Raw genomic sequence first — 23,018 nt, forward strand, 5'->3', positions numbered from 1 at the left:
CTAAGGAAATACCTGTCTAATACAAAAATATCTATAAAATGGAAAGAGGTTATTATTTGACTGTGAAGACTCATAGAGCAGGCAGTAGCCTTCAGACGTCATTTTGAAGTTACTTCCAACATCAGCAGTGTATTATAAACTTCAAGGCTATCTTAAACAGTCTGGTATCCAAAGCAGCTTTTGCGCTCCCTGTTCTCAGCTCGGAACTATTGCCTCCTATGAGACAGCATTGCTAGTAACGACCTGCATGGAGGAGTTGTACTGCCACCATCAGTTTTCTACGGCTCATTACTGGTGCCTTCTGGTGCCTTCTGAGAATTTCCTATACAGACACCATCAATATGTATCTGACTTATAACTGTTTGATGTCTCCGTCTGCTGGTGAAGGAGCTCAAGGTGGCCCTGTTTGTCCCGTATCATACCATTATGGTGGCATCATTGACACTTGTAATTGTTTGCCACTATTGCATAAACATATACTAAATACATTCTTAATAATCTTCTACCGTATATTTGTGTCCAACATAAATGTTTATTTGGCTTTGGTGTAGTCATTTTTCTTTGTTATGTTTTATCAGATTGAGTATTTTAATGCATCATATCTTACTGCCACATAAAGGTATCTTTTTTAATACGGCTAAGTGTCTTCTTATTCCCCTTGTTAATTGTTTTTACACACTTTACTATCAATCCGTAGTTTCAACACATTGTCATCTGTAAACGTGATTTCTTGCTTTGTATAAGACTGTGAGAGAAACTGCCATGGACCGGCGTTCTGTCCTGTTATGGTTCCAGTCTTCTACACAATGCTTACTCGGATTGGCTTCAGCTTCCCCGCGGCCCTGCTCAGAATAGTTTGTTTGGAAAGTGGGTGGATGGATGGACTTTGTGACAGTACCAATTGATATGGTAAATCCATCCATTATTCCATTATCCAACCCGCTATATCCTAACTGCAGGGTCACGGGGGTCTGCTGGAGCCAATCCCAGCCAACACAGGGCGCAAGGCAGGAAACAAAACCCCGGGAAGGGCTCCAGCCCACCGCAGGATATGATAAATACTATTTTAAAATAGAATACCTGGTTTGACAATAAAAATAACTGCTATGAAATGAGTATCATGCCTGAAGAAGAAATACATTTCAACCAGAATATGAATCAATAAAATTTCAATTTTGTTGTAAAAAGTGTTGAAAAGGTTACACGGAGGAAGATTTTCTCAGAAAAAAAGAAAATTGTACTTTCACAAAGTCGCAGAATAAAAAGAGTAGTTAAAATAAGGCATTCAGTATCGTGGTGTTGATATTGTTTTGAAATATTTTTTTAATTCTTCCAGGCTTAACAAGTACACATACACGTGAAAGATGCCCAGGGTAACAAAAGCGATAGCCAGAGGCAAAAGAGTTGGTCACGGACAAGTTGAAACGAGACGGTCTTGGTTAACGAAAATAAACACGAGTCAGGTGGAGGAGGCATGGCGCTTAATCACTATAAATATACGCGAGCCACCGCTAGAAAGGTGTGCAAGCTTCTGCAGCCGTGAAAAGACGAACTTCGCCTTCATCAGTCTGGAGAGAAGCGCCCCAACTTTGGTAAGTTATACATCATTAAATGTAGGCTTTCCAAAGCTGATCAGGTTTGTTTCCTTTAGCCTTATAAGTGAATACATTCTGCCTATACATTACAAAGGTATACTGTACATTGAAATTTTGCTTTCGTTATTTTGTTAATATTCGGTGTCAGAAGTAAAAAATATTTTCTGCATCCTGCAACATTATTTCACAAACTAATTTTTATGTCAGTTATTTTTAATTGTTTCAATAATATAATTAATAAAATTTCAATATTTTGATTTAACATTTTTATTTTTATATTTTACTAAGATTAAAATCTATTTTTAAAGCAAAAGTATTCGATAATAATCAGGGTATAGCTGGAATTGAACACGGCGACGAGCTTAACAGTTCCCGCGTTTTCTCAGTGAGTGGGAGAGCACAGCCAAGAATTTCCGTTGGGTTTAGATAATGGCCAGTTAGGCAGAAGCTACAACTTGGTGCCAATACATCATCAGACCAAGCACGATGGATCTTGATAAATTGCTGCTAACATCCCATCATATGCTTCGTTTGATGAATCAATAAGCGAAAGCCCTATCAAAAGATGGAGGCTGTGTTTATGAGATTAATCTCTGAGGTTGAATTGAAAGAGGTAAAAGGACCTGACATTAAAAAAATTATTTCTGATGCAGAATCTAACGGGGCGATGATAACGACCTGGAACAAGTGGCAAAGATAGATAGATAGATAGATAGATAGATAGATAGATAGATAGATAGATAGATAGATAGATAGATACTTTATTAATCCCAAGGGGAAATTCACATAATCCAGCAGCAGTATACTGATACAAAGAAACAATATTAAATTAAATAATAATAAAAATGAAAAGAATTAAAATAAAATTAATGTTCGCATTTACTCCCCCGGGTGGAATTGAAGAGTCGCATTCTGAGTTTGTAGGTGATAATAAAAGTCCAAATTAAAATGAAAGTGTGAATTTATTAATGTTGATCAAATAATTGGGTTGCGACATGATTCTCAAAGTCCACTCTTCTGATTCACATTTGGAATTTTTCTGTGAAAATTTTTGGGGGCGGTGAGTGAAGAGCAGGGTAGAAGATTTCACCAGGATATCAAGGGCATGGAAACAAGGTACGCATGTAGGGACGCTGAGGTGTCGGTTTGATGGCGGACTACTGCTGGATGATTCAAAGGTGCCGGCTGCTTAAGAATGTTTTAGACCAAAAAAACTAAAGCATCAAGATCTGTAGAAGTTAAATGTAATGTAATTATTGTTGACTGTTGTTTTCTTTACAATTGTTTCATATTAAATTGTTTTAGAAGAATATGGCATACATGAGTAAATTGTGCAAATTGTTTCACTTTAATTATATTTCTTTGCAATTGTGTCCTAAAATATGACGTGATGAAATATTCCAATTATAGTCATATTGTGTACACGAATGCAAATGAAAATGACTATTCACAAGTAACACAATTTTAGGGGAGATTTTTTTTTTCAGACCTGTGTTATGGTTTTACTTAATTTGCATCTGCACTTCCTTAGTTCTCAGCAAAGTTTTGATAAACGCAGACCGTTTAGTATTTTACTGTCACTTTAATTAGGTTTTATATTCTGTAAGGTCCCATGTAGCAGCACTAACTTAAAACTGCAAATGCAATTCCTGGCGTGGGAAATCATGACGGCAGGTCAGTACTGTACCTCTTTACTATCTGTGATGTGTTAATTCGTCACGCCCAAAATGTATATCAAACTTATTCTCTTTTTGATAGAGAAGATTATGTCCAAGGACTGCTTAAAACACGAAAAATAGAGGAAAAAACAACGAATTGTGTTCATTCTGCCACTTTGATTCTTAAACAGACCTTAATAAATGTATTCAATTTAGACTTATAATTAACCGATTTTGTTTTGATCCGCCTGAAAACAGGAACGTTTAAAATCTGCTGACGGTAAGTGTTAACAATATTTATATGTTATTATAAAAAAAATACACTTGCATGAAAGCCAAAGGCTAGTAATAATGTCTTACACACATTTAATGTCACTAGGTGACTGTCTTTACCGAGCAAAAGAAAAATGAAGATGTTGTTTAGTCCTTCATAAAATGTAAGAGCTCACAAGTACATACACATCCACTCCATTAATTAAGTATATGACTGGGTGTGGCTATTAGATTCGACGCCAATCGTTTGCCATATACAATACAGAGTATACAATGGGAAAACAAAATATATGTGGGTGCCTTGCTACTAGAATATTTACACGCTCTGCCACTTCAGCACTGCAAGTTAGGCCCGTGACCTAAGGAGGGGAGGGTGGAGTCCCAGTACCCCGCAGCTCTGCTGGACAGCCAATTAGATTGCAAGTTTTTGTCACTTGATTAACTTGACTTCAGTCAGATAACTGTAAAGCTTATGACCATAACGTATCCGAGCTTACCGTTTAACATTTCAGAAGTATAATGTAAATCGACGACTTCCACGGAACTGAGAGCTGAGCTGGACTCTATCGGGGTTATAACTCTTTTAGGAATTGTAAACATCGTTAATATTCACCTGTTGTGATAATTTTGCATTAACGAACAGAGGGATAACATCAAGTCAACACCAGTTAGGAGTGCAGAAAATAAAAAGAAAGAAAAAACAAAGGCATGAAAAAGCAGCTCGCGCTGCACATGCGGGCGCGTTTGGAGCTTTAAATTTGTCAAACTTCCAGTAAGTCAGCCAAAGTTGATGCTGCAGTGCTGCAGGGGGCGGCAGTAGTCATGAGCTGGATGCGTAACGAATGTACGGCACTGACTGACCAGGTCCGTCGTGCTAGCAAATTGCACTGGGGACCAAATATAGCTGGTTCCGGCGGTTTAAAAGTTAAAAAGATATTATCTCATGTCACTATACCTAGCTGACCCAGTTGTAGATTATTTATTCTCACTATATAGACCTCAGGACATTTACACGTTGCTAAAGGTTGCTAATGTTAGTCGACATATTAAGTGCTCTGAGTATTGCTGCAATAAGCATATTTTTGCAAATTTCACCGACTCCAGAATTTCTTGCTTCAGTCACTGGATTGTGGTATCATACGAAAAGAGCAATAAACTCAGATTAATTTAAATTTCTCGTTAATTTTATTGGTAACTAAAATTACTTATTTAAGTAATGCCTCGATGCTATCTGTTGACATTGAATAGACAAAATGAAATTTAGATAAATTCATAAGTTTAAGTAAAACATTCACATGTTAATTATTTAAAGTATTCAGCTTCATTTTTTACCATTTTACAATATTAAATAAGTTTATTAAACACATTCAGTAACAGTATTTTTATTTTAGTGGCAGTAGCCTTTAATACGATTATTACTGTTGTCATTTGAAGTAGTAGTAGTATTTTGTTGTAGTACAAGGGACGTTCAAAAAGATTCTGCACTTTATATTTTCGTTGGAAACGGTGAAAGCGGGAGGAGTAGTAATTGGGCATTGAAAAGATACGACGCTGGTAACATTGCATCGCAAAAGAAGGTGACTATTTTGAAAAGTGATGTAATTTGTTTTTGAAATTCTCAATAAATACTGTTAAAAAAAACTAGTGTTACATTTTTTGTTTTTGATGTATCACATGTCACAAGTGATACTGTTCACTATATGAAATAACAAAGAGTAACAGCACATTGATATCCTGGATTATTATTATTAATAATAATCATCAACCCACCCAGTTACAGTTGCTTCTGCTGAGTAAGTTTTTCAAAACTTAAGCTCATCAAGACATACCTGAGGTGATCCATGGCACAATAATATATAAGCAACTTGGCTATCATCAGCATCAACTCAGACCTTGCAAAGAAGCTGTCATGTGATGACCTAATAAATGACCGCCTACAAAAAATGTAGACATGTAAAATGTTATAGTTGTTATGTTAGATTATCCACTAATGTCGCGGATTCAGGAAGGAGTGGATTAGGAAGTTTGGGGTGCCCAAGAAGAAAATTCCGTTTACGGTCCCAATTTGGCTTACGGCAGCACTACATATACTAGATTGTTCTTGTATTTGAAGAATCAGTTTCTCCTTAAACAACCATTACTAAAGAACTTGTACAGCACTTGGAGCTCCAGAGTCCTGACTTCAAATCATATACCCCTTAAGCAGTCTCTCTGAGTTTTGCATATCCCCTTGTTTACTCGATTTCCACTTCTGCTTGAGTTCAACAACCCAGGTTTCCTCCCCAAACACCAATGTATGCAGGTTAGATTTATGAAACCTATTCAGGCAGCTGGCGATTTATCCAGCATCACCCAGAGAGATAGGGTGGGGAGCAACCGGGCAGTTGTTAATGGCGGAGCAGTCTTGGATAAGTCACAATCACACACCCAAAATGTCCACTTTGCATGTGCCACTTCCACTTCCATACTGGGACAGACCACAGCTCCTTAGTAGAGGGAACTGTGGAAAAGGGTTAGAAAATGAATAAAGGAAAATTAGGAAAAGTGAGCAGACCATTCAAACCGGAGGTACAGAATGTGTCTTTGGCGGAATAAGAATGCAAATCTGGAATTCTGGAGGCATATGCTAAACAAGGTCCGACCCAGCCACCAGCATTTCGAAACTGAAATTAACATTTTGATGCATTTTAAAGTTAATCGCAAATTAAGATATTTACATGTTGGCATAATACCTAATCATTTATTTTGATAACCATTGGGTACTTTGTGCCATAAGCTAACATTATTATTATTATCAATACTAAACTGGAATCGTGCTTTAACAAATTATATTCTCCAGTTTTAATAAACAATGTATTACTATAGCTTTTTCCGAGAGTCGTAATATACGGAATGTGCATCAATTAATTTTGCAAATCCCTTTTTCTTAGTAACAGGTTAGACTGGGAGGTGTCTAACTCTCCGGTTTCTATAGCACAGGGAACTAAAACCATGGGGCACACACTCAAACTGTCTCTGGGCTGAATATACTTGATAAGCAGACTAAGACGTAGTTTCCGGGAAATTTGTATGAAATATACGCCACATGTCAATATGCAGCACTGGTGTTCATTTTCTTGATTTATACATAATGAGATGGGTGCAGGGGAGTGGGGTTTACATCAGTACTGCCGCAATGCGAAAAGTTGCGATGATAAAAATGACACTTTTGTATGTCATGTTTCTGTAAGAAGATCGGTTCAATGTTATAGGTCCGTGTACTTTTTGGTATTTGAAATTTCATTTTAGAAGCAAAAACGAAAAAACGAAAATAAAAGGAATTTTCAGATTTTGATTTTTGATTAGAGAATAAAATGAGGGAAAATAAGGTATTTTTTAATTCTGTGGTAACAAATAGCAGTCATAAATTTTAAATTACACATACTTTTCTGGATTTATTTGTGATTCAAATAATAAAAGTGTAATAGCTCAAAAACAACAAAACAGACGCATTTTCGTTGTCTGAAACCGGAGGCATTTCTTCTTCTGTGCGATTTTTGACGAGACGTACGACGAAGCCTCCTCACAACACATCGACCTACGGCCTTGAAGTTACACTGCATGGCATCAGCAGAGGATGGACCATCGCGTTGTTTTTCGGAACAGTAAAAGAGTGACACTCCGGGACGAAGACATGACTACAGAAAAACTGAGTCGCATCTTTCCGGTAAAAAAATGCAAGCTTTGCAAAGTTTGCTTCATTGACGTTGCAGTTCTTTTATTAACGTTATTGTTGTTACTTACTATGAAACAGCGAACATTTGGTGATTTCATTTACTAACAACTAAGTCTGGCAATTTTTAGAGTGCTAACATTTTGAATGGCTGCTCATTGACAAATGTAACACATGTTAAGAAAACTTTCTGTAAATCACGTTGCTTTCCTATCGTGTTACACTTGTGCGCATTGTTAATACTCGAAACGTTTAGCGATAGCACTATAAAAATGGCCAGACTTAGTGTTAGTAAATGAAATCACCAAATGTTCGCTGTTTCACAGTAAATAACAACAATAACGTTCATTACAGAACTGCTACATCAATTAAGCAAAGTTTGCAAAGCTTGCATTTTTTTACCGGAAAGATGCGACTCAGTTTTTCTGCAGTCATGTCTTCGTCCCGGAGTGTCACTCTTTTACTGTTCCGAAAAACAACGCGATGGTCCATCCTCTGCTAATGCCATGCAGTGTAACTTCAAGGCCGTCGGTCGATGTCTTGTGAGGAGGACGTTGGGAGGTTCGCACGTCTCGTCAAAAATCGCACAGAAGAAGAAATGCCTCCGGTTTCAGACAACGAAAATGCGTCTGTTTTGTTGTTTTTGAGCTATTACACTTTCATTATTTGAATCACAAGTAAATCCAGAAAAGTATGTGTAATTTAAAATTTATGACTGCTATTTGTTACCACAGAATTAAAAAATACCTTATTTTCGCTCATTTTATTCTCTAATCAAAAATCAAAATCTGAAAATTCCTTTTATTTTCGTTTTTTCGTTTTTGCTTCTAAAATGAAATTTCAAATACCAAAAAGTACACGGACCGTTATATCACATAAGTGCTAAATAAGTCATCTTTGAGTGGCACTAAAACCAAAACAAGTCACTAGTACCTCTATATTTAACTTGCCCGTCTGCTATAGGCAGCTAACAATGCTGACTGCCCTAATACTGTATATTGACAAAATTCTACAAAACAGAAGTGTAATGTTTACTTATTATTCCAGCTTTTAACGTGCTCGGTGGGCTACGACTCGCCTTTTCACGGCGACTTTGATATCTGAGCTTTCAAGTTTCTCCAACACGCTATGTCACTCAATCAACTTCCTTTTGTTGATTATACCACGGTTTAATTAAACAAATAGTATGTTTTTCCTTTGCCTCCACTTGATATTCGCAGAAACTCTTATATTCCCAGCCCAGTGCTTTTCCCATTGTCTTTTCACAGAACGCTGAGCTTAAGGGCGATTTATATTGATTTGCATATTCAAAGAGGCGTAATTCTGGGAGGAAAACCGAAATGTGCTTACGCACAGAAAAATCTAGATGCAGGAATCTGTGCATACTCCAACTTCCACGTTCTTACGCTCCATAAATCCCGGTCAGCGTGAAAAGTAACGCTCGTGCACGCGCCTTCTGACCCGCCCCCAACTCCTCCCAGAATTACGCCTCTATGTATATGCAAATCAATATAAATCGCCCTTAAGCTCAGCCTTCTGTGAAAAGACAATGGAAAAAGCAAAAAGGAAAATGGAAGAATTGCAGCGAATACCAAGTGGAGGCAAGGAAAAACGTACTATTTGTTGGTTTAAACAGTGATATAAACAACAAAAGGAAGCTGATCGCCTGACATAGTCGCACAACGCCCAAAATAAAAGAGAAGGTGTCAAATATCAAAGTCGCCGTGAAAAGGCGAGTTGTAGCCCACCGTCTGAGTGTCATATGAAAGCTTATTAGGGTACAGAGAAAAAAAAGGCACACAGTAGGAAAAAGCACGAAATGTCAACTTCAATCTCGAAATATTTTAATTATGTAGTTTATTTTGTCATTAAAGCAGAACATCATAAACTTCCTCATAAAATCGTTTAATTAACCAGTTTCTCAAATCACATCGTAACTAAAGTAGCATGTTAAGTGCTTTGTTTTGTATTTGATCTTTCATGTGCTCTGTGTGTGTGAATCACTACATGATTCCGCTTTCTCTTTCTCCGATAGGATACATAATTCATTACATTCATGATATTACAGCTCTCTGAATAATTAAAATACGGAGATGTATACGTGATATCTTTTTCATGATGATAGGAATTAAAGCATGTTATTAAACAGGGGAATACGGTGCGTGATTGTGCGCGACCTTCGATGACATTATAGTAGTAGTTCTGTCAGAACCTATATTGGAAAACATACTCATGGAAAGAATTTCAGGTATTTTGATGATGAAATGTAGTCAGCTGCATTTAAGGATAAAGTTGTGAGTAACTGAGGGTCAAAAACATTAGCACTATGATGAACATAGCACAGGTAAGCACAAATCTGACCTGAACTCAAACAACAACCCAAATCAATTCTATCAGATGGAAAATATTAGAGGTTGGTGGTACTTAAAAGTAAGGACACAGATCCCAGTTTGAATTTTTACATCAGAATTTCAATATATTTATTTAATTGTTAGCTTACTGGACCCTTAATTTACCTTAACCTGGTGCTGTGAATCTTTAGTTATTGCAGAGATTAAATCATTTTTTCATTTCTTGGTGGAACATGCTTTATTTTGTTAGGTCCTATTCATTGGTAGAGTTTTGTGTATATTCACTTCAGAATAGATTCAGAAACTTTCATTGTTTGTTTTTCAATAACCAGCACCCAAACAATAATATACAAAGTGAGAAAACTAAGTAATTGAAGTCACAATCATCCAGTACTGTTACAGACTGCAAAACAGATCTCAAGTATAAATTAGTGAAAAGCTATGACAGGTGTGCACGTGCACAAGCCTTTTGTACACCAGCTCCTTTCTCTTGTGCTTTGAGGTACATTTATTGTTAAATTTGGGATTTGGGTTAGGTGTATATGCATGAAAATAAGAAAAGGGTGAACAAATATGAACTCAATATTTCCATTACTAAAAGCAATCTCATGGCTGCCTTATCTACAGATCATAATGTATTATTTCTCTAACACTAATTTTATCAGCAAAGCTCCATACTTGTTCAGAGCAAAAACGATGGCCTTCCAGGAAAACCCTGAGCTAGCTGGTCATATGTGGGCTCATTATTTAGTTGTTGGTTATGGAAAAGAACAACAAAGTTTTCTAAAAACGAAAAAACAAGTCAGTTAAAACTGAGACAAAGGAAGGATTTTCCAGCAGCAGTAAATCATTACTAATGAAGAAAGTGGCTAGAATAACCCTTGGTTTATTGTATTAGGACTGTACTATCATACGTTATCTGTTTCTCCATGGGTACTGTTTAACATCATTCCCTGGGTTTATTTTTTCAGGACTGTTTAAGATTATATTCTAGGTTTATAAGTTACACCACTTGTTTTGATTTGGACATACTCTGTCTCTAGGTATGTCAGAGGACTGGGATTTCATAAAGTGTGGCCTAGCCTCACATAGGGAGGCAAAATGATGGGGATGGTGAGGCAAAATCGCGGATTGCTGAGGAGTTCAGAAAGAGTGCAAGCTATTTCTAATCTATCCTTTTTACCCCTGCAATGGAAAGTGCCAACTCTACAATTGGCTACATTGCAATAACTCCTGGCAAAACTGGAAATTTAGGATAAAGCTATCTTATGTAATAATGTACTACCTTAATTTAAGACTACAAAATATCAACAAAAGGTCAGAAGCAATGTCTCTAGGACCAGACAGTGAACTTTATGAGCTAGAATGTCAATCACAAATTAAAGAGAAAGAAAGTATTCTCTCACGTAACAGGTCTAAACACCAACATAGTATTTTTACAAGAGACTCATTTGTAAAGCAAGGATCAGTTTTGGTTGCAAAGAGATTGGACTGGCCAAATATTCCACTCCAGCTATCCCAATAAAATGAAAGGTGTGGGAATCTTATTATATAGAACAGTTTCATTTGCAGTATCAGCTGAAGGGTGATATGTAATCATTATGAGGAATTTATTTAATTGTAAAGTGATTCTCCTCCAGACCGCGAGGGGGCGTCCGTCCTGGTTCTGTTGGGAGCCACGGGTCGAGGGCATGGAAGCCCTACCCTGTAGGGGCCCGTGGTCTCCGCCAGGCGGAGCCCTGATGCCGGTTTATCCCGTACGGTCCTCGGCTGGGGCTGGAGCCCGGCCGGGACACTTTGGAGGACCAGAGGAGGGCGAGTGCCTCCTCCAGACCGAGTGGGGGCGTCCATCCTGGTTATGCAGGGGGCCTCGGGTACAGGGCTTGGAAGCCCAGCCCTGTAGGGACCCGTGGCCACCGCCAGGCGGCGCTCCAGTGCCTAATTATTCCGGGAGTCCGGCACTTCCGCCACACCAGGAAGTGCCGGGGGGGAGACTTTATGTGGCGCCCGGAGAGCTGCCAGGAAGACAGCCGACACTTCCGCCACACTGGGGCGTGGCTAAGAAGGGAATGCCGGGAACACCTGGGGCTCATCCAGGAGCGTTATTTAAGGGGCCGCCTCCCTCCAGTCGGGGGTGGAAGTCGGGAGGAAGTAGACTGAACTGGAGAGAGAGGATGGGAGGCGGCCAGGAAGGCAAAAGGACTGTGTGGCCTGGACTTGGGGAGATCGGTGCAAGAAGGCACTGGGGGTGCACGTGAGAAAACTTTGTACATAGTGTATATAATAAATGGTGTGTGGTGACAATATGATGTCCGTCTGTCTGTGCCAGGGCCAGCGTTCACACTGATAAATATCTATGCACCCAATGTGGACGATAGAGACTTTATCCAATATGTATTTGCAACCATTCCTAATGTGAATACTCATAAAATTATAAATGGTTGTGTTTTAAATCCAGACCTGAATAGGTCTTCAGCAATAACATAAAGAACAGAGGTTTATACTTATATACTCACCAATCAGCCACAACATTAAAACCACTGACAGGTGAAGTGAATACAATTGATTATCTCGTTACAATGGCACCTGTATCAAGTGTAGCAAGGCAGCAAGTGAACTTTCAGTTCTTGAAGGTGATTAGTTAGAAGCAGTAAAAAAAGGGCAAGTGTTATGATTTGAGCCATTTTGACAAGAGCCAAATTATGGTAGCTAGATGGCTGGGTCAGAGCATCTCCAAAACAGCAGGTCTTGTGGAAAGTTTGGTTATTCCCTGTCAAAATTTGTCCAAGGAAGGAAAACTGGTCAACTGGCAACAGGGTCATGGATCCCCAAGGCTCATTGATGCACATGGTGAGCAAAGGCTAGACTGTCTGGTCCAGTTTCTTAGAAGAGTTACTATAGCAGAAATTGCTGTTAAACCTAATGCTGGCCATGACAGAAAAAATGTCAGAATGCATCACAGGATGTTGCATGTGGAGCTGCATAGCTGCAAACTGGTCAAAGTGCGCATGCTGACCCCCAGTCCATCGCCAGAAGTGCCGACAATGGGCATATGCCAGAATTGGACCGTGAAGAAGGCAAACTGGCAGAGGCAATGTGATGGTCTGGGAAATGTTTTTCTGGGAAACTGGCATTCATGTGGATGTCACTCTGAATTGTACCACCTCCCTAAAAATTGTAGCAGACAATTCAGTCCTTCATAGCAATGGTATTCCCTAATGGCAATTGCCTTTTTCAGCAGGATAATGAACCCTTTAACAGTGCAAAAAATTTTCAGGAATGGTTTCAGGAACACGACAAACAGTTGAAGGTCTCCAAAGTCCCCAGGTCTCAAGTCCGATCCATAGAGGCCCCACCATACAACTTGCAGGACTTAAAGAATCTGCTGCTGACATCTTGGTGCCAGATAGCACAGGACATCTTCAGAGGTCTTGTGGAGTCCAGGACACTTTGGGTCATAGCTGTTTGGTCTAACACAAGTGAGACCCACACAATATTATGTAGGTGATTTTAATGTTGTGGCTGATTGGTTGTATAAATACTTTGTGTGTGTAGCTCTTTTTTAAAAACATTAACATTTTCAGACACTATACCTTGTGCACTAGAATTAATAAAATTACAAAAGCATAAAGTCAAAAAGAAATTACAAACTTTTATGTCAATAAACACATTCCTATGTATATGTATTTTTTTATCCGAATGCAGCAGTTGTTCACTTTATTTTCCTCTAAGGCTTCCAGCAAGAATGCCCTTCCCAGTTTTTTTGTTAGATGCTAAATGCTAACTGTAAAGTATTTTGTTAACAACATAAATACAAGCAATAATTACTTAATCTAGTAGTCTGCTCCACACCAGGGTAAAGATCAAATTTAGTGGAGTGCTGTGGATTGAGAAAAAAGAGATAAAACTTATGACAAAGAACCCAAGGATTTTAGTTTGTTTGTTTAGCATATCCAATGTTGTAGAATTTTAGTTTAAATTTTATGTTTATTATAAAAAGGTAAAATGTTAAAATCTACACTGTCTGTGGATTAATAATATATTGTGTTTAAATTATAACCCCCTTTGTTCACACTGCTGTTTATTGTCAAAAGGAGGCAAAAGAAAGGTGTGTTTATAATGTTAAAATAATCAATCATAAAGTAGAAATTTTAAGTCAGTCTTATTTTTCTTCTTCATTTAGACCCTTTTCCTTCATATCTTCTTTAACTTTTTCCATCCACCTTTGGCTTCCCTCATATTCTCTTCCGCCATACTTCTATTCTCATCACTCTTTTGCACACATACTCATTGTGTCTCCTAACCACATGTCCACACCACTGTAATATACGTTTTGTGTACTTTTATAGATATATCTCCCACTTTATTATACTTCTGATTGTCTCATTTCTTAGTCTGTCCTTTTTTGGAACTCCACACATCCACCTCAACACTCTCATTTCTGCGACATGCCATTTCTTCTCCCTTTAGTGCCCATATCTCTACTTCAGACATCATTGCTGGTCTTACCAGTGTCTTCAAAACCTTACCTTTAACCTTTTGCCTTAAATCTTTGATCACACAATAATCCTGTTACCTTCCAATTGTTCCTTCCACAGTACACGCTATAGGTTATCTTTGTATCTAATTGTCCACCTTGGGCAACCAATGATCCTAGTTTTTCAAATGTATTCACTCTTTTCAATGGTTCTTCCTGCAGACTAATATCTTGATCCTGACCTTCATTAAGCCTTAAATATTTGTATTTATCTTCAATCCTCTATCTTCCTAAACCCTTCTATTTTCATCCAACAGCCTCTCAACTTTTTGTTTTCTAGTGCTCCACAACACTGATATGAGCAATTCAAAGTAGGGTAAACCTCTAATACAAAAGTAGCACAGAGATATATATAGTAATGCAGTGTGCAAAAAATGTAATACTTCCAAGTAATTTTAGAATAAACATATGGTGTGTTCCTCACAATTACAGTCTTACCCTAGATACATTTTGCATAGTCTGAGTCAACAAAAATGTGTGTGATGTCTAGTGATGAGCAAACTCCACACTGTTCATTTCACCTCAAGTTCAGAGAAATCACAGAAGTGTTTCGCAAATGTTGCCAAACTCGATGAAATGCATTGAACTGAATTAGATTTGACTGTATTATAAAGGTGCTATCATCTTTAAAGTGTCCCTGAGCGTTAGGAAAATATATGCCAGCTACAATGGACTGATTATTGTGGCCAAAAAGGCAACATTTCGGTGTGTAGCAGCATTGCCAACCACTGCACTACTGTGCCTATGTGAGCTCAAAGAAGAAAGAACACAGTCAGAGATGCGTTTTTTGGAAAAATATTCAGCCCTGGGAGAAAAGGAAAAAATCAGCCCAAAAAGGTTTAAATGTAGAACATTCAAAGTGGCGTGTCATGATTGAAGGCCCTGGATCATTCTATTTTTTGAAGTCACGCCGAAGGCCCTCCAAACTGCCTGTGCTGATGATTTGCATTTTTTCTTCTATTCAAAATAAAAAAAGTCTTGTAAATAGTAATAAACCTTTAATAGAGTTGTTATTTCATAGAGTCTCCTGTGTTCGTTGTGGGTGTCAGGCTCTTTCAAGTTTTGTTTTCATTCTAAACGAGGTTAATTACGCATGCATAGGGCACATGCCTCCTTCTCTTATATTCATCTGGAACTCGATGATCAACCCACACATTTGGCAACAAGCAGAGATAACTCATTATTTATGCTGTATATTTTTCATAAAAATAAAATTTGACAACCTGCATTTTTTACTTATCTGTTATGCTTCTACTACTGAACCTATAGTTCACCTACTGTACACAGTATTAATTGACCTTCATGACATACATTTTCTAGCATTTCTTTTTATGGAAAATTTAACAAACTGGTATGAATACTGATGCTACAGTACTTCACGAGATGCCACAGCACTTGGTTATCATGAAGTCTACATGTTCTGTTCATATCTGCATAAGCTGTCACAACTAACCCTGAGTTTCTCACTAGCGATACTAACTGGTAGCTCAATCATATGCTCTTCAAAGTGCTAACCACTGTGCCACCGTGCTTTTGTGAGATCAAAAAAGTAAGAACATAATGAGAGATGCACAAGCTTCGTAACCAGTCTGTAATGCAAATGATCGCCATTATTTACCCAGGAGAGGACCCATCCAATGTTAGCTGTTACAGCTGTGGGGGATATTGCACTGGCCTCACAAAGCATTATGGGACACTGAAAAAAAAGTTCTCCTAAACCAGCCGAATACTAAATAATTCACCGAACAAGAGCAAACACAAGCACATTAAATCTGATTTATGTTGTTAGACCATGTTTTGCACAAATTTAGTAAGCCTGTATTTTACTAAGGGCTGATTTCCATTCATCATCTAAGTATCTAATTCAGAGGTATGTGTGTGTGCATGTGTGTGTGTGTCTGTGTGTCTTTATTTTAAAGAAAAAAATGCTTTTACAAAAACATTGCAGAAGGGTTATGAACAGCTCTTCAAAGCATGCAAATACTGTCAAAGTTTACACTTCTTAATGTCTCCAACAAACATTTTATACATGGTAGAAAGGTAAGTTTCCCTGAAGGCCTGAAATAATTTCTTACCAATGAGTTTTAGGTTTGTTTACTTCTTGTTTTAAATTAAGAAAATGTTATTCTCAAATTCTCTGTCTAATCAGTTTAAATAAATAGCACGTTGTCTCCCTTATTTTGCAGAGATCAATTGCTTGGTCCATTTTGAATTCTCAGAGTTGCTATCAATAGTTAGTAAATCAATAATGGGAAACAGTCCATCTGAATATAATGGATGTAAGTGCTGCATCTGTGGTACTTCACTTCCTCCTTGCACTTCATTTGACAATCTAAAACAGGAATGGAGAGATGGATATTATGTCTATGTTTACAATGGAGGACAATATTACAGAGAAGTTGCGGCACACAATCAATACAAGTGTCCTGAATGCTTCTACCGACCAATAAGAGAAAGAAGGGCATTGGAGGAAGCAGAAAAAAGGCAAAGTGAGGATGAAGAGAGGCGGAGAATGGAGGAAGAGAAGAGACAGAGAAGGGAAGAAGAAGAAAGAAGAAGAAGAGAGGAAGAGAAAAGACAAAGGAGAGTTGAGGAAGAACAAAGGAAAAGACAGGAAGAGGAAGAGAGGAAGAGAAGAGAGGCAGCAGAAAGACAAACAAGAGAGGAAGAGGAGAGGCAAAGAATGGAAGAAGAGGAAAGAATACAACTGACTAAAGAAGAGAGAAACAGAAGAGAAGAGGAAGACCAGAAGAGAAGAGAGGAGGAAAAAAGACAAAAGACAGAAACTGAAGAAAGGGAAAAGCAGGAGTTGAAAGAGAGGCTGAATCAAACCATTAAGGATATTAAGGCCAGATCTGACATAGAAGAAAACATAATGCATGAGAAAATGGAGCACAAAACCACTACAGATGTTATAGTGAGCCAGTTTGATGAATTTGAAAAAATAAAGATTGACCTTGAAGACGGAGACAGTGAAGATCAGAATTTTATTGATATCTTATGTATCAAGAGTGGAGTACAGCTTTCTAACATGACACTGGCCATGTGTACTCCACAACAGTTTGAGAGCCTTTATAAATCCCTGGATACATTGCTTTTCCATGAATGGCCTTTAAAACTCCCAAGCAGGCTTACTCTTGTCCAAACTCAGGTGCTGATAACAGAATTTATACTCACATATCTCAAGATGGAAGACAGCAGTTTACAGGAGTGCATAGCCAACCAAGCTCAGTATCTTGTGGAGACCATTAACAATGCTGGTGAAAATCTAACTGACATCTTTTGTTTCACACAAGCTTTGCTTAGAGCATATAAAAGAATGCTGGAAAGAGTTGATTGCCATGTTGTAAAGATTACTACGCTGATGACCAAGATGGAGAATCTTCAGGCAGAGGAAGTCTTTCTCTTGAAATTTCTAGAAGTTCTCCAAAATTGCCTGAGAGAAGTCATTGAGCCAGAATATGGACAAGAGATCACAAATATAGAGAAAAAGTGCTATGAGGTCTTACTAACAGTCGCAACACCAAATTATAATGAAGAAGCATATTCGGACCTGATCTGTAGACTTCTGAGGGTTGTCCAGTCTGGCCTATGGAAGCCAAATGAAGCTATGGATTTTGTGTATAAATTAGCAAAGAGCTGTAATGATCCTGCCCTTCTAACAAAGGTGCTCCATCTGATTGAAATCTACCGTGTCCCTCTAACCTGGCAGGATGAAGATGGTAAAAAGATCAGTGACCACCTTGGAACAGATATTCTGTATCAAAAACTTGAGAAGGACTTGAAAAGAGAACCACAAAAACCACTTGATATTGTTCTGGAGGAAATTAAACAGACAGGAAGCATCGACATTCAAACTCTTGACAAGGTACACTGCATTGTTGCAGGTGTTCAAAAAAAGATTGCTGCCCTTCCAATCAGTGAACGTGAATTGCTTGAAATTGATATACCAAGAAGCTCCCTGAGTGCAAGTAAAAATGTGGATGAACTTCAAAGGATTTTATTCATTCTCTGCAAAGGAGTTTATAAAATGAATAAATACTTTCCAAGGGTGACTCAGATGGTCACTTGGTGTCTGTTGGCCCTGTCAGAATACAGTAAGTTACTTGAGGTTGGAACTGGAGAAGGGAAATCATGCATCATAGCCATGTTTGCGGCCATGCGAGTGTTGATGGGACAGCAAGTAGATGTTGTTTCCAGTTCCTCTGTTCTCTGTGAGCGAGATGCAGAGAACTGGAGCAACTTCTATGCATTCTTCAACATTACAGTAGATACAAATACTAACAAAACCAAAGACGAAGAGAGAGCCATCTGTTACAAAGCTGACATTGTCTATGGGACAGTAGAGACCTTCGCAGCTGACTTTCTACGCCAGACTTTTGAATTAAAACAGGTTCGAGGTAATCGCCAGTTTCAATGTATCATTGTGGATGAAGTGGATTCGTTGCTGCTGGATCGAGGAGTGCAGCTCACTTACCTATCAAGTGATATGATAAGCCTTCAGCACCTCAACACAATCCTAGCAATGATCTGGAGTGTGGTAAATCAGCATGGTTTGGTTGCTACAGAGAGCAAAGTATTTATTCGAGGCCCCCCTGTACCCTTTTACAAAGGCATTTTTGATTGTCTAAGTGGAGATGACCTGGGCTTAGAAGAACCAATTGATATTTTGGAAATTGCCGAAGAGAATGGCCTTGTTCCATCTGGATTTTCAGAGGAGGTTAGTACCAATGACAAAGACAAATTGAACAAAAACCTCAAAACCATAAGCCAGAACACTATGTTGGAATTTTTTCATGTCCTTGAAGATTATGTTCCATATCACTTTTCAACATACATTCAAGATGCAGATGGTGTACTTCAATTGACTACTGATGACAGTACTCCTGGACTTCCTTTCCTGGTTCTGGAAAATGGACTCTGCTGTTTGCTTTCAGATTCTGACAAGCAGCTCTGGGAACCAGTTCACAGTTATGTATCTGAACATCTTCAGTTCACACCCTGTACAAACAACCCTGAGAAACATAGCATTCCAGGCTTTCTTCGTGACCTTGTAGAAACAAAAATGCAGACTTGGGTGGAAAATGCATTTTTAGCAATTAAGCTGCAGCCAGACAGGGAATATGTTGTCAAAGGTGACTGCATCCTGCCAGTGGACTTCAAATCTACTGGGATTATTGAACTCAACAAGAAATGGGGAGATGGCCTTCAGCAGTTTCTAGAAATGAAGCATCAGACAAAGATCAGTACTATGTCCACAATCACTAATTTTATCTCCAATGTCTCCTTTTTCAAGAAATATCAATATCAGATCTATGGCACAACAGGGACTCTGGGTACCGAAGCAGATATTGAGTTTCTTTCCAAACTCTACCCAAATCTTACTGCTTGCCACATCCCTACATTTAACAGAAGAAAGTTATTTGAAGTTCAAGGACAAATGACAAATACTTCTGAGGACTGGAAAGAGAAAATCTGTTCTACAGTTCAGAACCAGATCTCTCCCAGTTCAAATGGAAAAGGAAGAGCTGCACTAGTGATCTGTGAGAGCATCAGCCGAGCCATCGAAATTGAAAAGGCACTTAAACCCTATGTGCATGGGCAACTGAAGCTCTATATACGCAGTGACAATGACAATGCAAAAATTTTAGATGCAGAGTTGGCATCGGGGGATGTAATTGTTGCCACTAACTTGGCCGGCAGAGGAACAGACATCAAAGTGTCAGGGGATGTCAATAACAGTGGAGGACTTTTTGTGATTGTTACTTTCCTTTCCCAGAATGCAAGAGTGGAACTTCAGGCTTTTGGTCGCACAGCTCGAAAGGGAAAGCCTGGCTCAGCACAACTGATTCTGTGCACTAAGCATTTGCCAGAACACCTCCGTAAAGCCAACACTGTTGGTGCAGTTAAAAGGATCAGAGATCAGGTAGCAAGGGCACGGGTTTTACATTACTTGAATGACGATATTCCTGAAATTATCTTACGGGAGGAGTTATTTTCTCGCTACTGTGAAATCCTATTGTCTGTCTACAATGAGATTGAGGATGTGGATGATGAGAAAGCAACTGTAGCTGTTCTAAATGAATACTGGGGAATATGGCTGCAGCTAAAGTCCAAGCCAATACTGGAACTGAAGAGAGATGAGCTGTTGGCTGCTTTAGCTACCGATATCACCAAAGCCAAGCAGCAGTCCAAATCTGATGAGTCTCCATGTTCTAGCATCTATCAATATATCCGATTTGGAAACAAAGAACTCTATGATGAGAAATTTGAAGTTAGTGCCAGGTTGTTTGAAAAAAGCATGGCTCTTGATCCGTCTTGGGCAGCCATTGCCTTCTACAGCCATGCCTACTGTACAATAAAGCTGTCTAAAGACAACTACTTAAACCAAGCACTGAAAGATTTGGAAAAAGCAAAAGAGTCTCTGGCCTATTTCAAAGAACAATGTGTGGTAACCTTGCAGTTGGTTAAGCTAGCTTACAAGTCCAAAGAGAGTAAAGAAACCACCAGATTCCAGAATCACATTATGACAAGATGCCAAGTGCTAGATTTCTTTAATAAAAATATTGAAGAAGCTATGCAGAAAATGAAAGAGATCAAAGATAGGGGAAGAGATGCTGATGTTCAAGAAACGTCTGTTTTTGCACTAGTCCCAGATGCACAGTCTGAAGTTCACCAAGAACTGTATGAGTTTTACAAACTGGGCCTGGTCAACATCTATACTATAAAAGAGAGACCCCATTTCTGTTGGGAAGGTCTGGTTATCTTCCTTCTGGGAGTCCTACAGCTTGTTGGAGGAATCATTCTTACGGCTGTCTCTTGTGGCACACTAGTCAATATTGGTATGGCATTGATTGTTGAAGGAATATCAGACTGCATCAGTGGCGCTGAAGCCATGATAACTGGAGAATTCAGCTGGGCATCATGGGCCATTGAGAAAGCAATTTCTGTCAGCCTCTCGTTGGTCAGCTTTGGAATTGGCAAGGTTATTGCCATTGGTGCAAAATCAACAATGACAGCATTCAAAGCCATTGGTAAGAATTTGAAACTTTTGCCCAAAGTACTCAGCAAACAGATGAAAACTGGACTTCAGCAGGCTCTAAAAGATAACCTAAAGAATGTTCTTAAATATGCTGGCAAAGAGATTGCAGTTGAGCTCCTAGGTAAAGCAGAAGATAAAGCACTGGAAGCCATTGTAGAAGAGATCAAAAAGGCAGCCAAGAAAAAAGGAACTGAAAAGGTGCAGCAGAATATGAAACAAGAGCCATTAAAGCCTCTAGTAGACACTGTGGTGCTGTCTCATCTGAAAGATGGTATGCAAGTGAATGTGCTTTTATCAGATACCATTATTAAGGAGAAAATGAAAAAGATTTTTAAGGATGCAGCAGACTCTCTGCTGAAAACGAATAAAGAGGGTCTGGATTGGCAGGAAAAAATGCATTCTTCACTGTTGAAGGTCCTAGATAATGCCTCTGAGGAGGCCAAAGGAAAGCTTAAAATTGCCCTGGGTATCATCCAAGCAACCTATATGAGTGCCCTGGCTGCAGATGCTGCAGCTTCAGTTACCATTATGTGCCAAAGCTTTAATAGTAAATATTGTGATGATCTTGAGAAGATGGTTAAACAAAAAGATATGACAGCAAAAGCGGACAATGTGGTGCTGACCACTAGTGAGTGTGAACGTTTAGATGCTTTTAAACAAGAGTTGGCAGTTGTAGTTGCAGGGTCATTAGTGGAAGTGCTTACTGTGGTTTTCCAGCAAAAGCTCTCTAACCACCTTGTGAAATTTGCTCAAAATAAAGTCAATGGTAAAATTAATTTATTAATTGAAAGTAAGTTGAAAGTGGATGCTGATACTTTCATAAAGCCTAAAGAGGTGGCCACTGGTAATCCTGTAGATTACAAGAAAGATCTCACTCCCATTGCAGTAAATATGCAGAAGGCAGTAAAAGCCTATGCTGCTGATATCCAAAATATCAAGAAAGTGGAAACTATAATTGACTTCCGTGTATTAGCTGAAGTGACAGGAAAGAGGATTGTTATTTTGGCTGCAGATAATAAGGGTAGCATGAGGAAGATTCATGATTTGAACCCCAATTTGAAAATCATCACTGGCACCATAAGAGTAGTCTACCAACCTAAAAATATGCAGTATCCCAATGGTCGCTATGATGTTTACATTAAAGGCAAGATTTTGCCAGTACATGGTAAAGGAAAGATTTATACAGCAGTGGCCCGGGGGCTTGAATCTAAGGCTTCATATGCCAAAGTAACTAAAAAGGCCAGAGAGTTAAGAGCACTGAGCTCCAAAACTCTACAGGAAAACACTTCTGAGTGGGCTTTAGTCATTCAGCGTAAGACATGGATAGATGAATTCCGAGGGGTAAGCATTAAACCTTAAAGCTGAAATATATTTGTGTGACTTGAATGCACTTGAGAAGCATTTAGTCATAATTTTTTAATTGATACTTAAGCAGCTTAAACTTATAATCACCTATAGTCCAGAATCAAGAGTGCTATGAAATTCAATAAAGAAATGATACTATAGTTTAACTAGTCATGCACCAGTTTTGATTTTTGTGGCCAATTATGATCTTTGGTTTCTTGCAAATTTGCTTGCTGGTTTCATGGCACTATATTGGTTGTGTTTTTCTTTTACAATCTACTTAATAAAAAGATTTTAACATTTTATTTTATACTACTAATACATGTAATAAATATGGTTAGCGTTGAGCAAGTCTATTTGAAATCAAGGTTTTTATTTACATCTATAGTTAATTCATGCATTTTGATTTGTCAGTAATCTTGTTGTCTACTTTGCAAAAGCTATTTGGTTTATATTCTTATTGGTATTTGATGGTATGAAGCTAACAAATAAAACTTAAAACACAA

At 38.4% G+C, this 23,018-nt stretch overlaps 1 protein-coding gene across 1 annotated transcript; it reads left to right on the plus strand.

Moving 5' to 3' along the window:
- The first annotated feature begins 1,504 nt into the window (after window positions 1-1,504).
- Window positions 1,505-23,018, plus strand: LOC120535299. Its single transcript, XM_039763048.1, has 2 exons — window positions 1,505-1,592; window positions 16,313-23,018. The coding sequence occupies exon 2, from the start codon at window positions 16,375-16,377 to the stop codon at window positions 22,525-22,527; it is 6,153 nt and encodes a 2,050-aa protein (XP_039618982.1). The 5' UTR covers window positions 1,505-1,592; window positions 16,313-16,374; the 3' UTR covers window positions 22,528-23,018.

The sequence above is a fragment of the Polypterus senegalus genome, chromosome 9 (assembly GCF_016835505.1).
Source record: "Polypterus senegalus isolate Bchr_013 chromosome 9, ASM1683550v1, whole genome shotgun sequence".
Classification (NCBI taxonomy): domain Eukaryota; kingdom Metazoa; phylum Chordata; class Cladistia; order Polypteriformes; family Polypteridae; genus Polypterus; species Polypterus senegalus.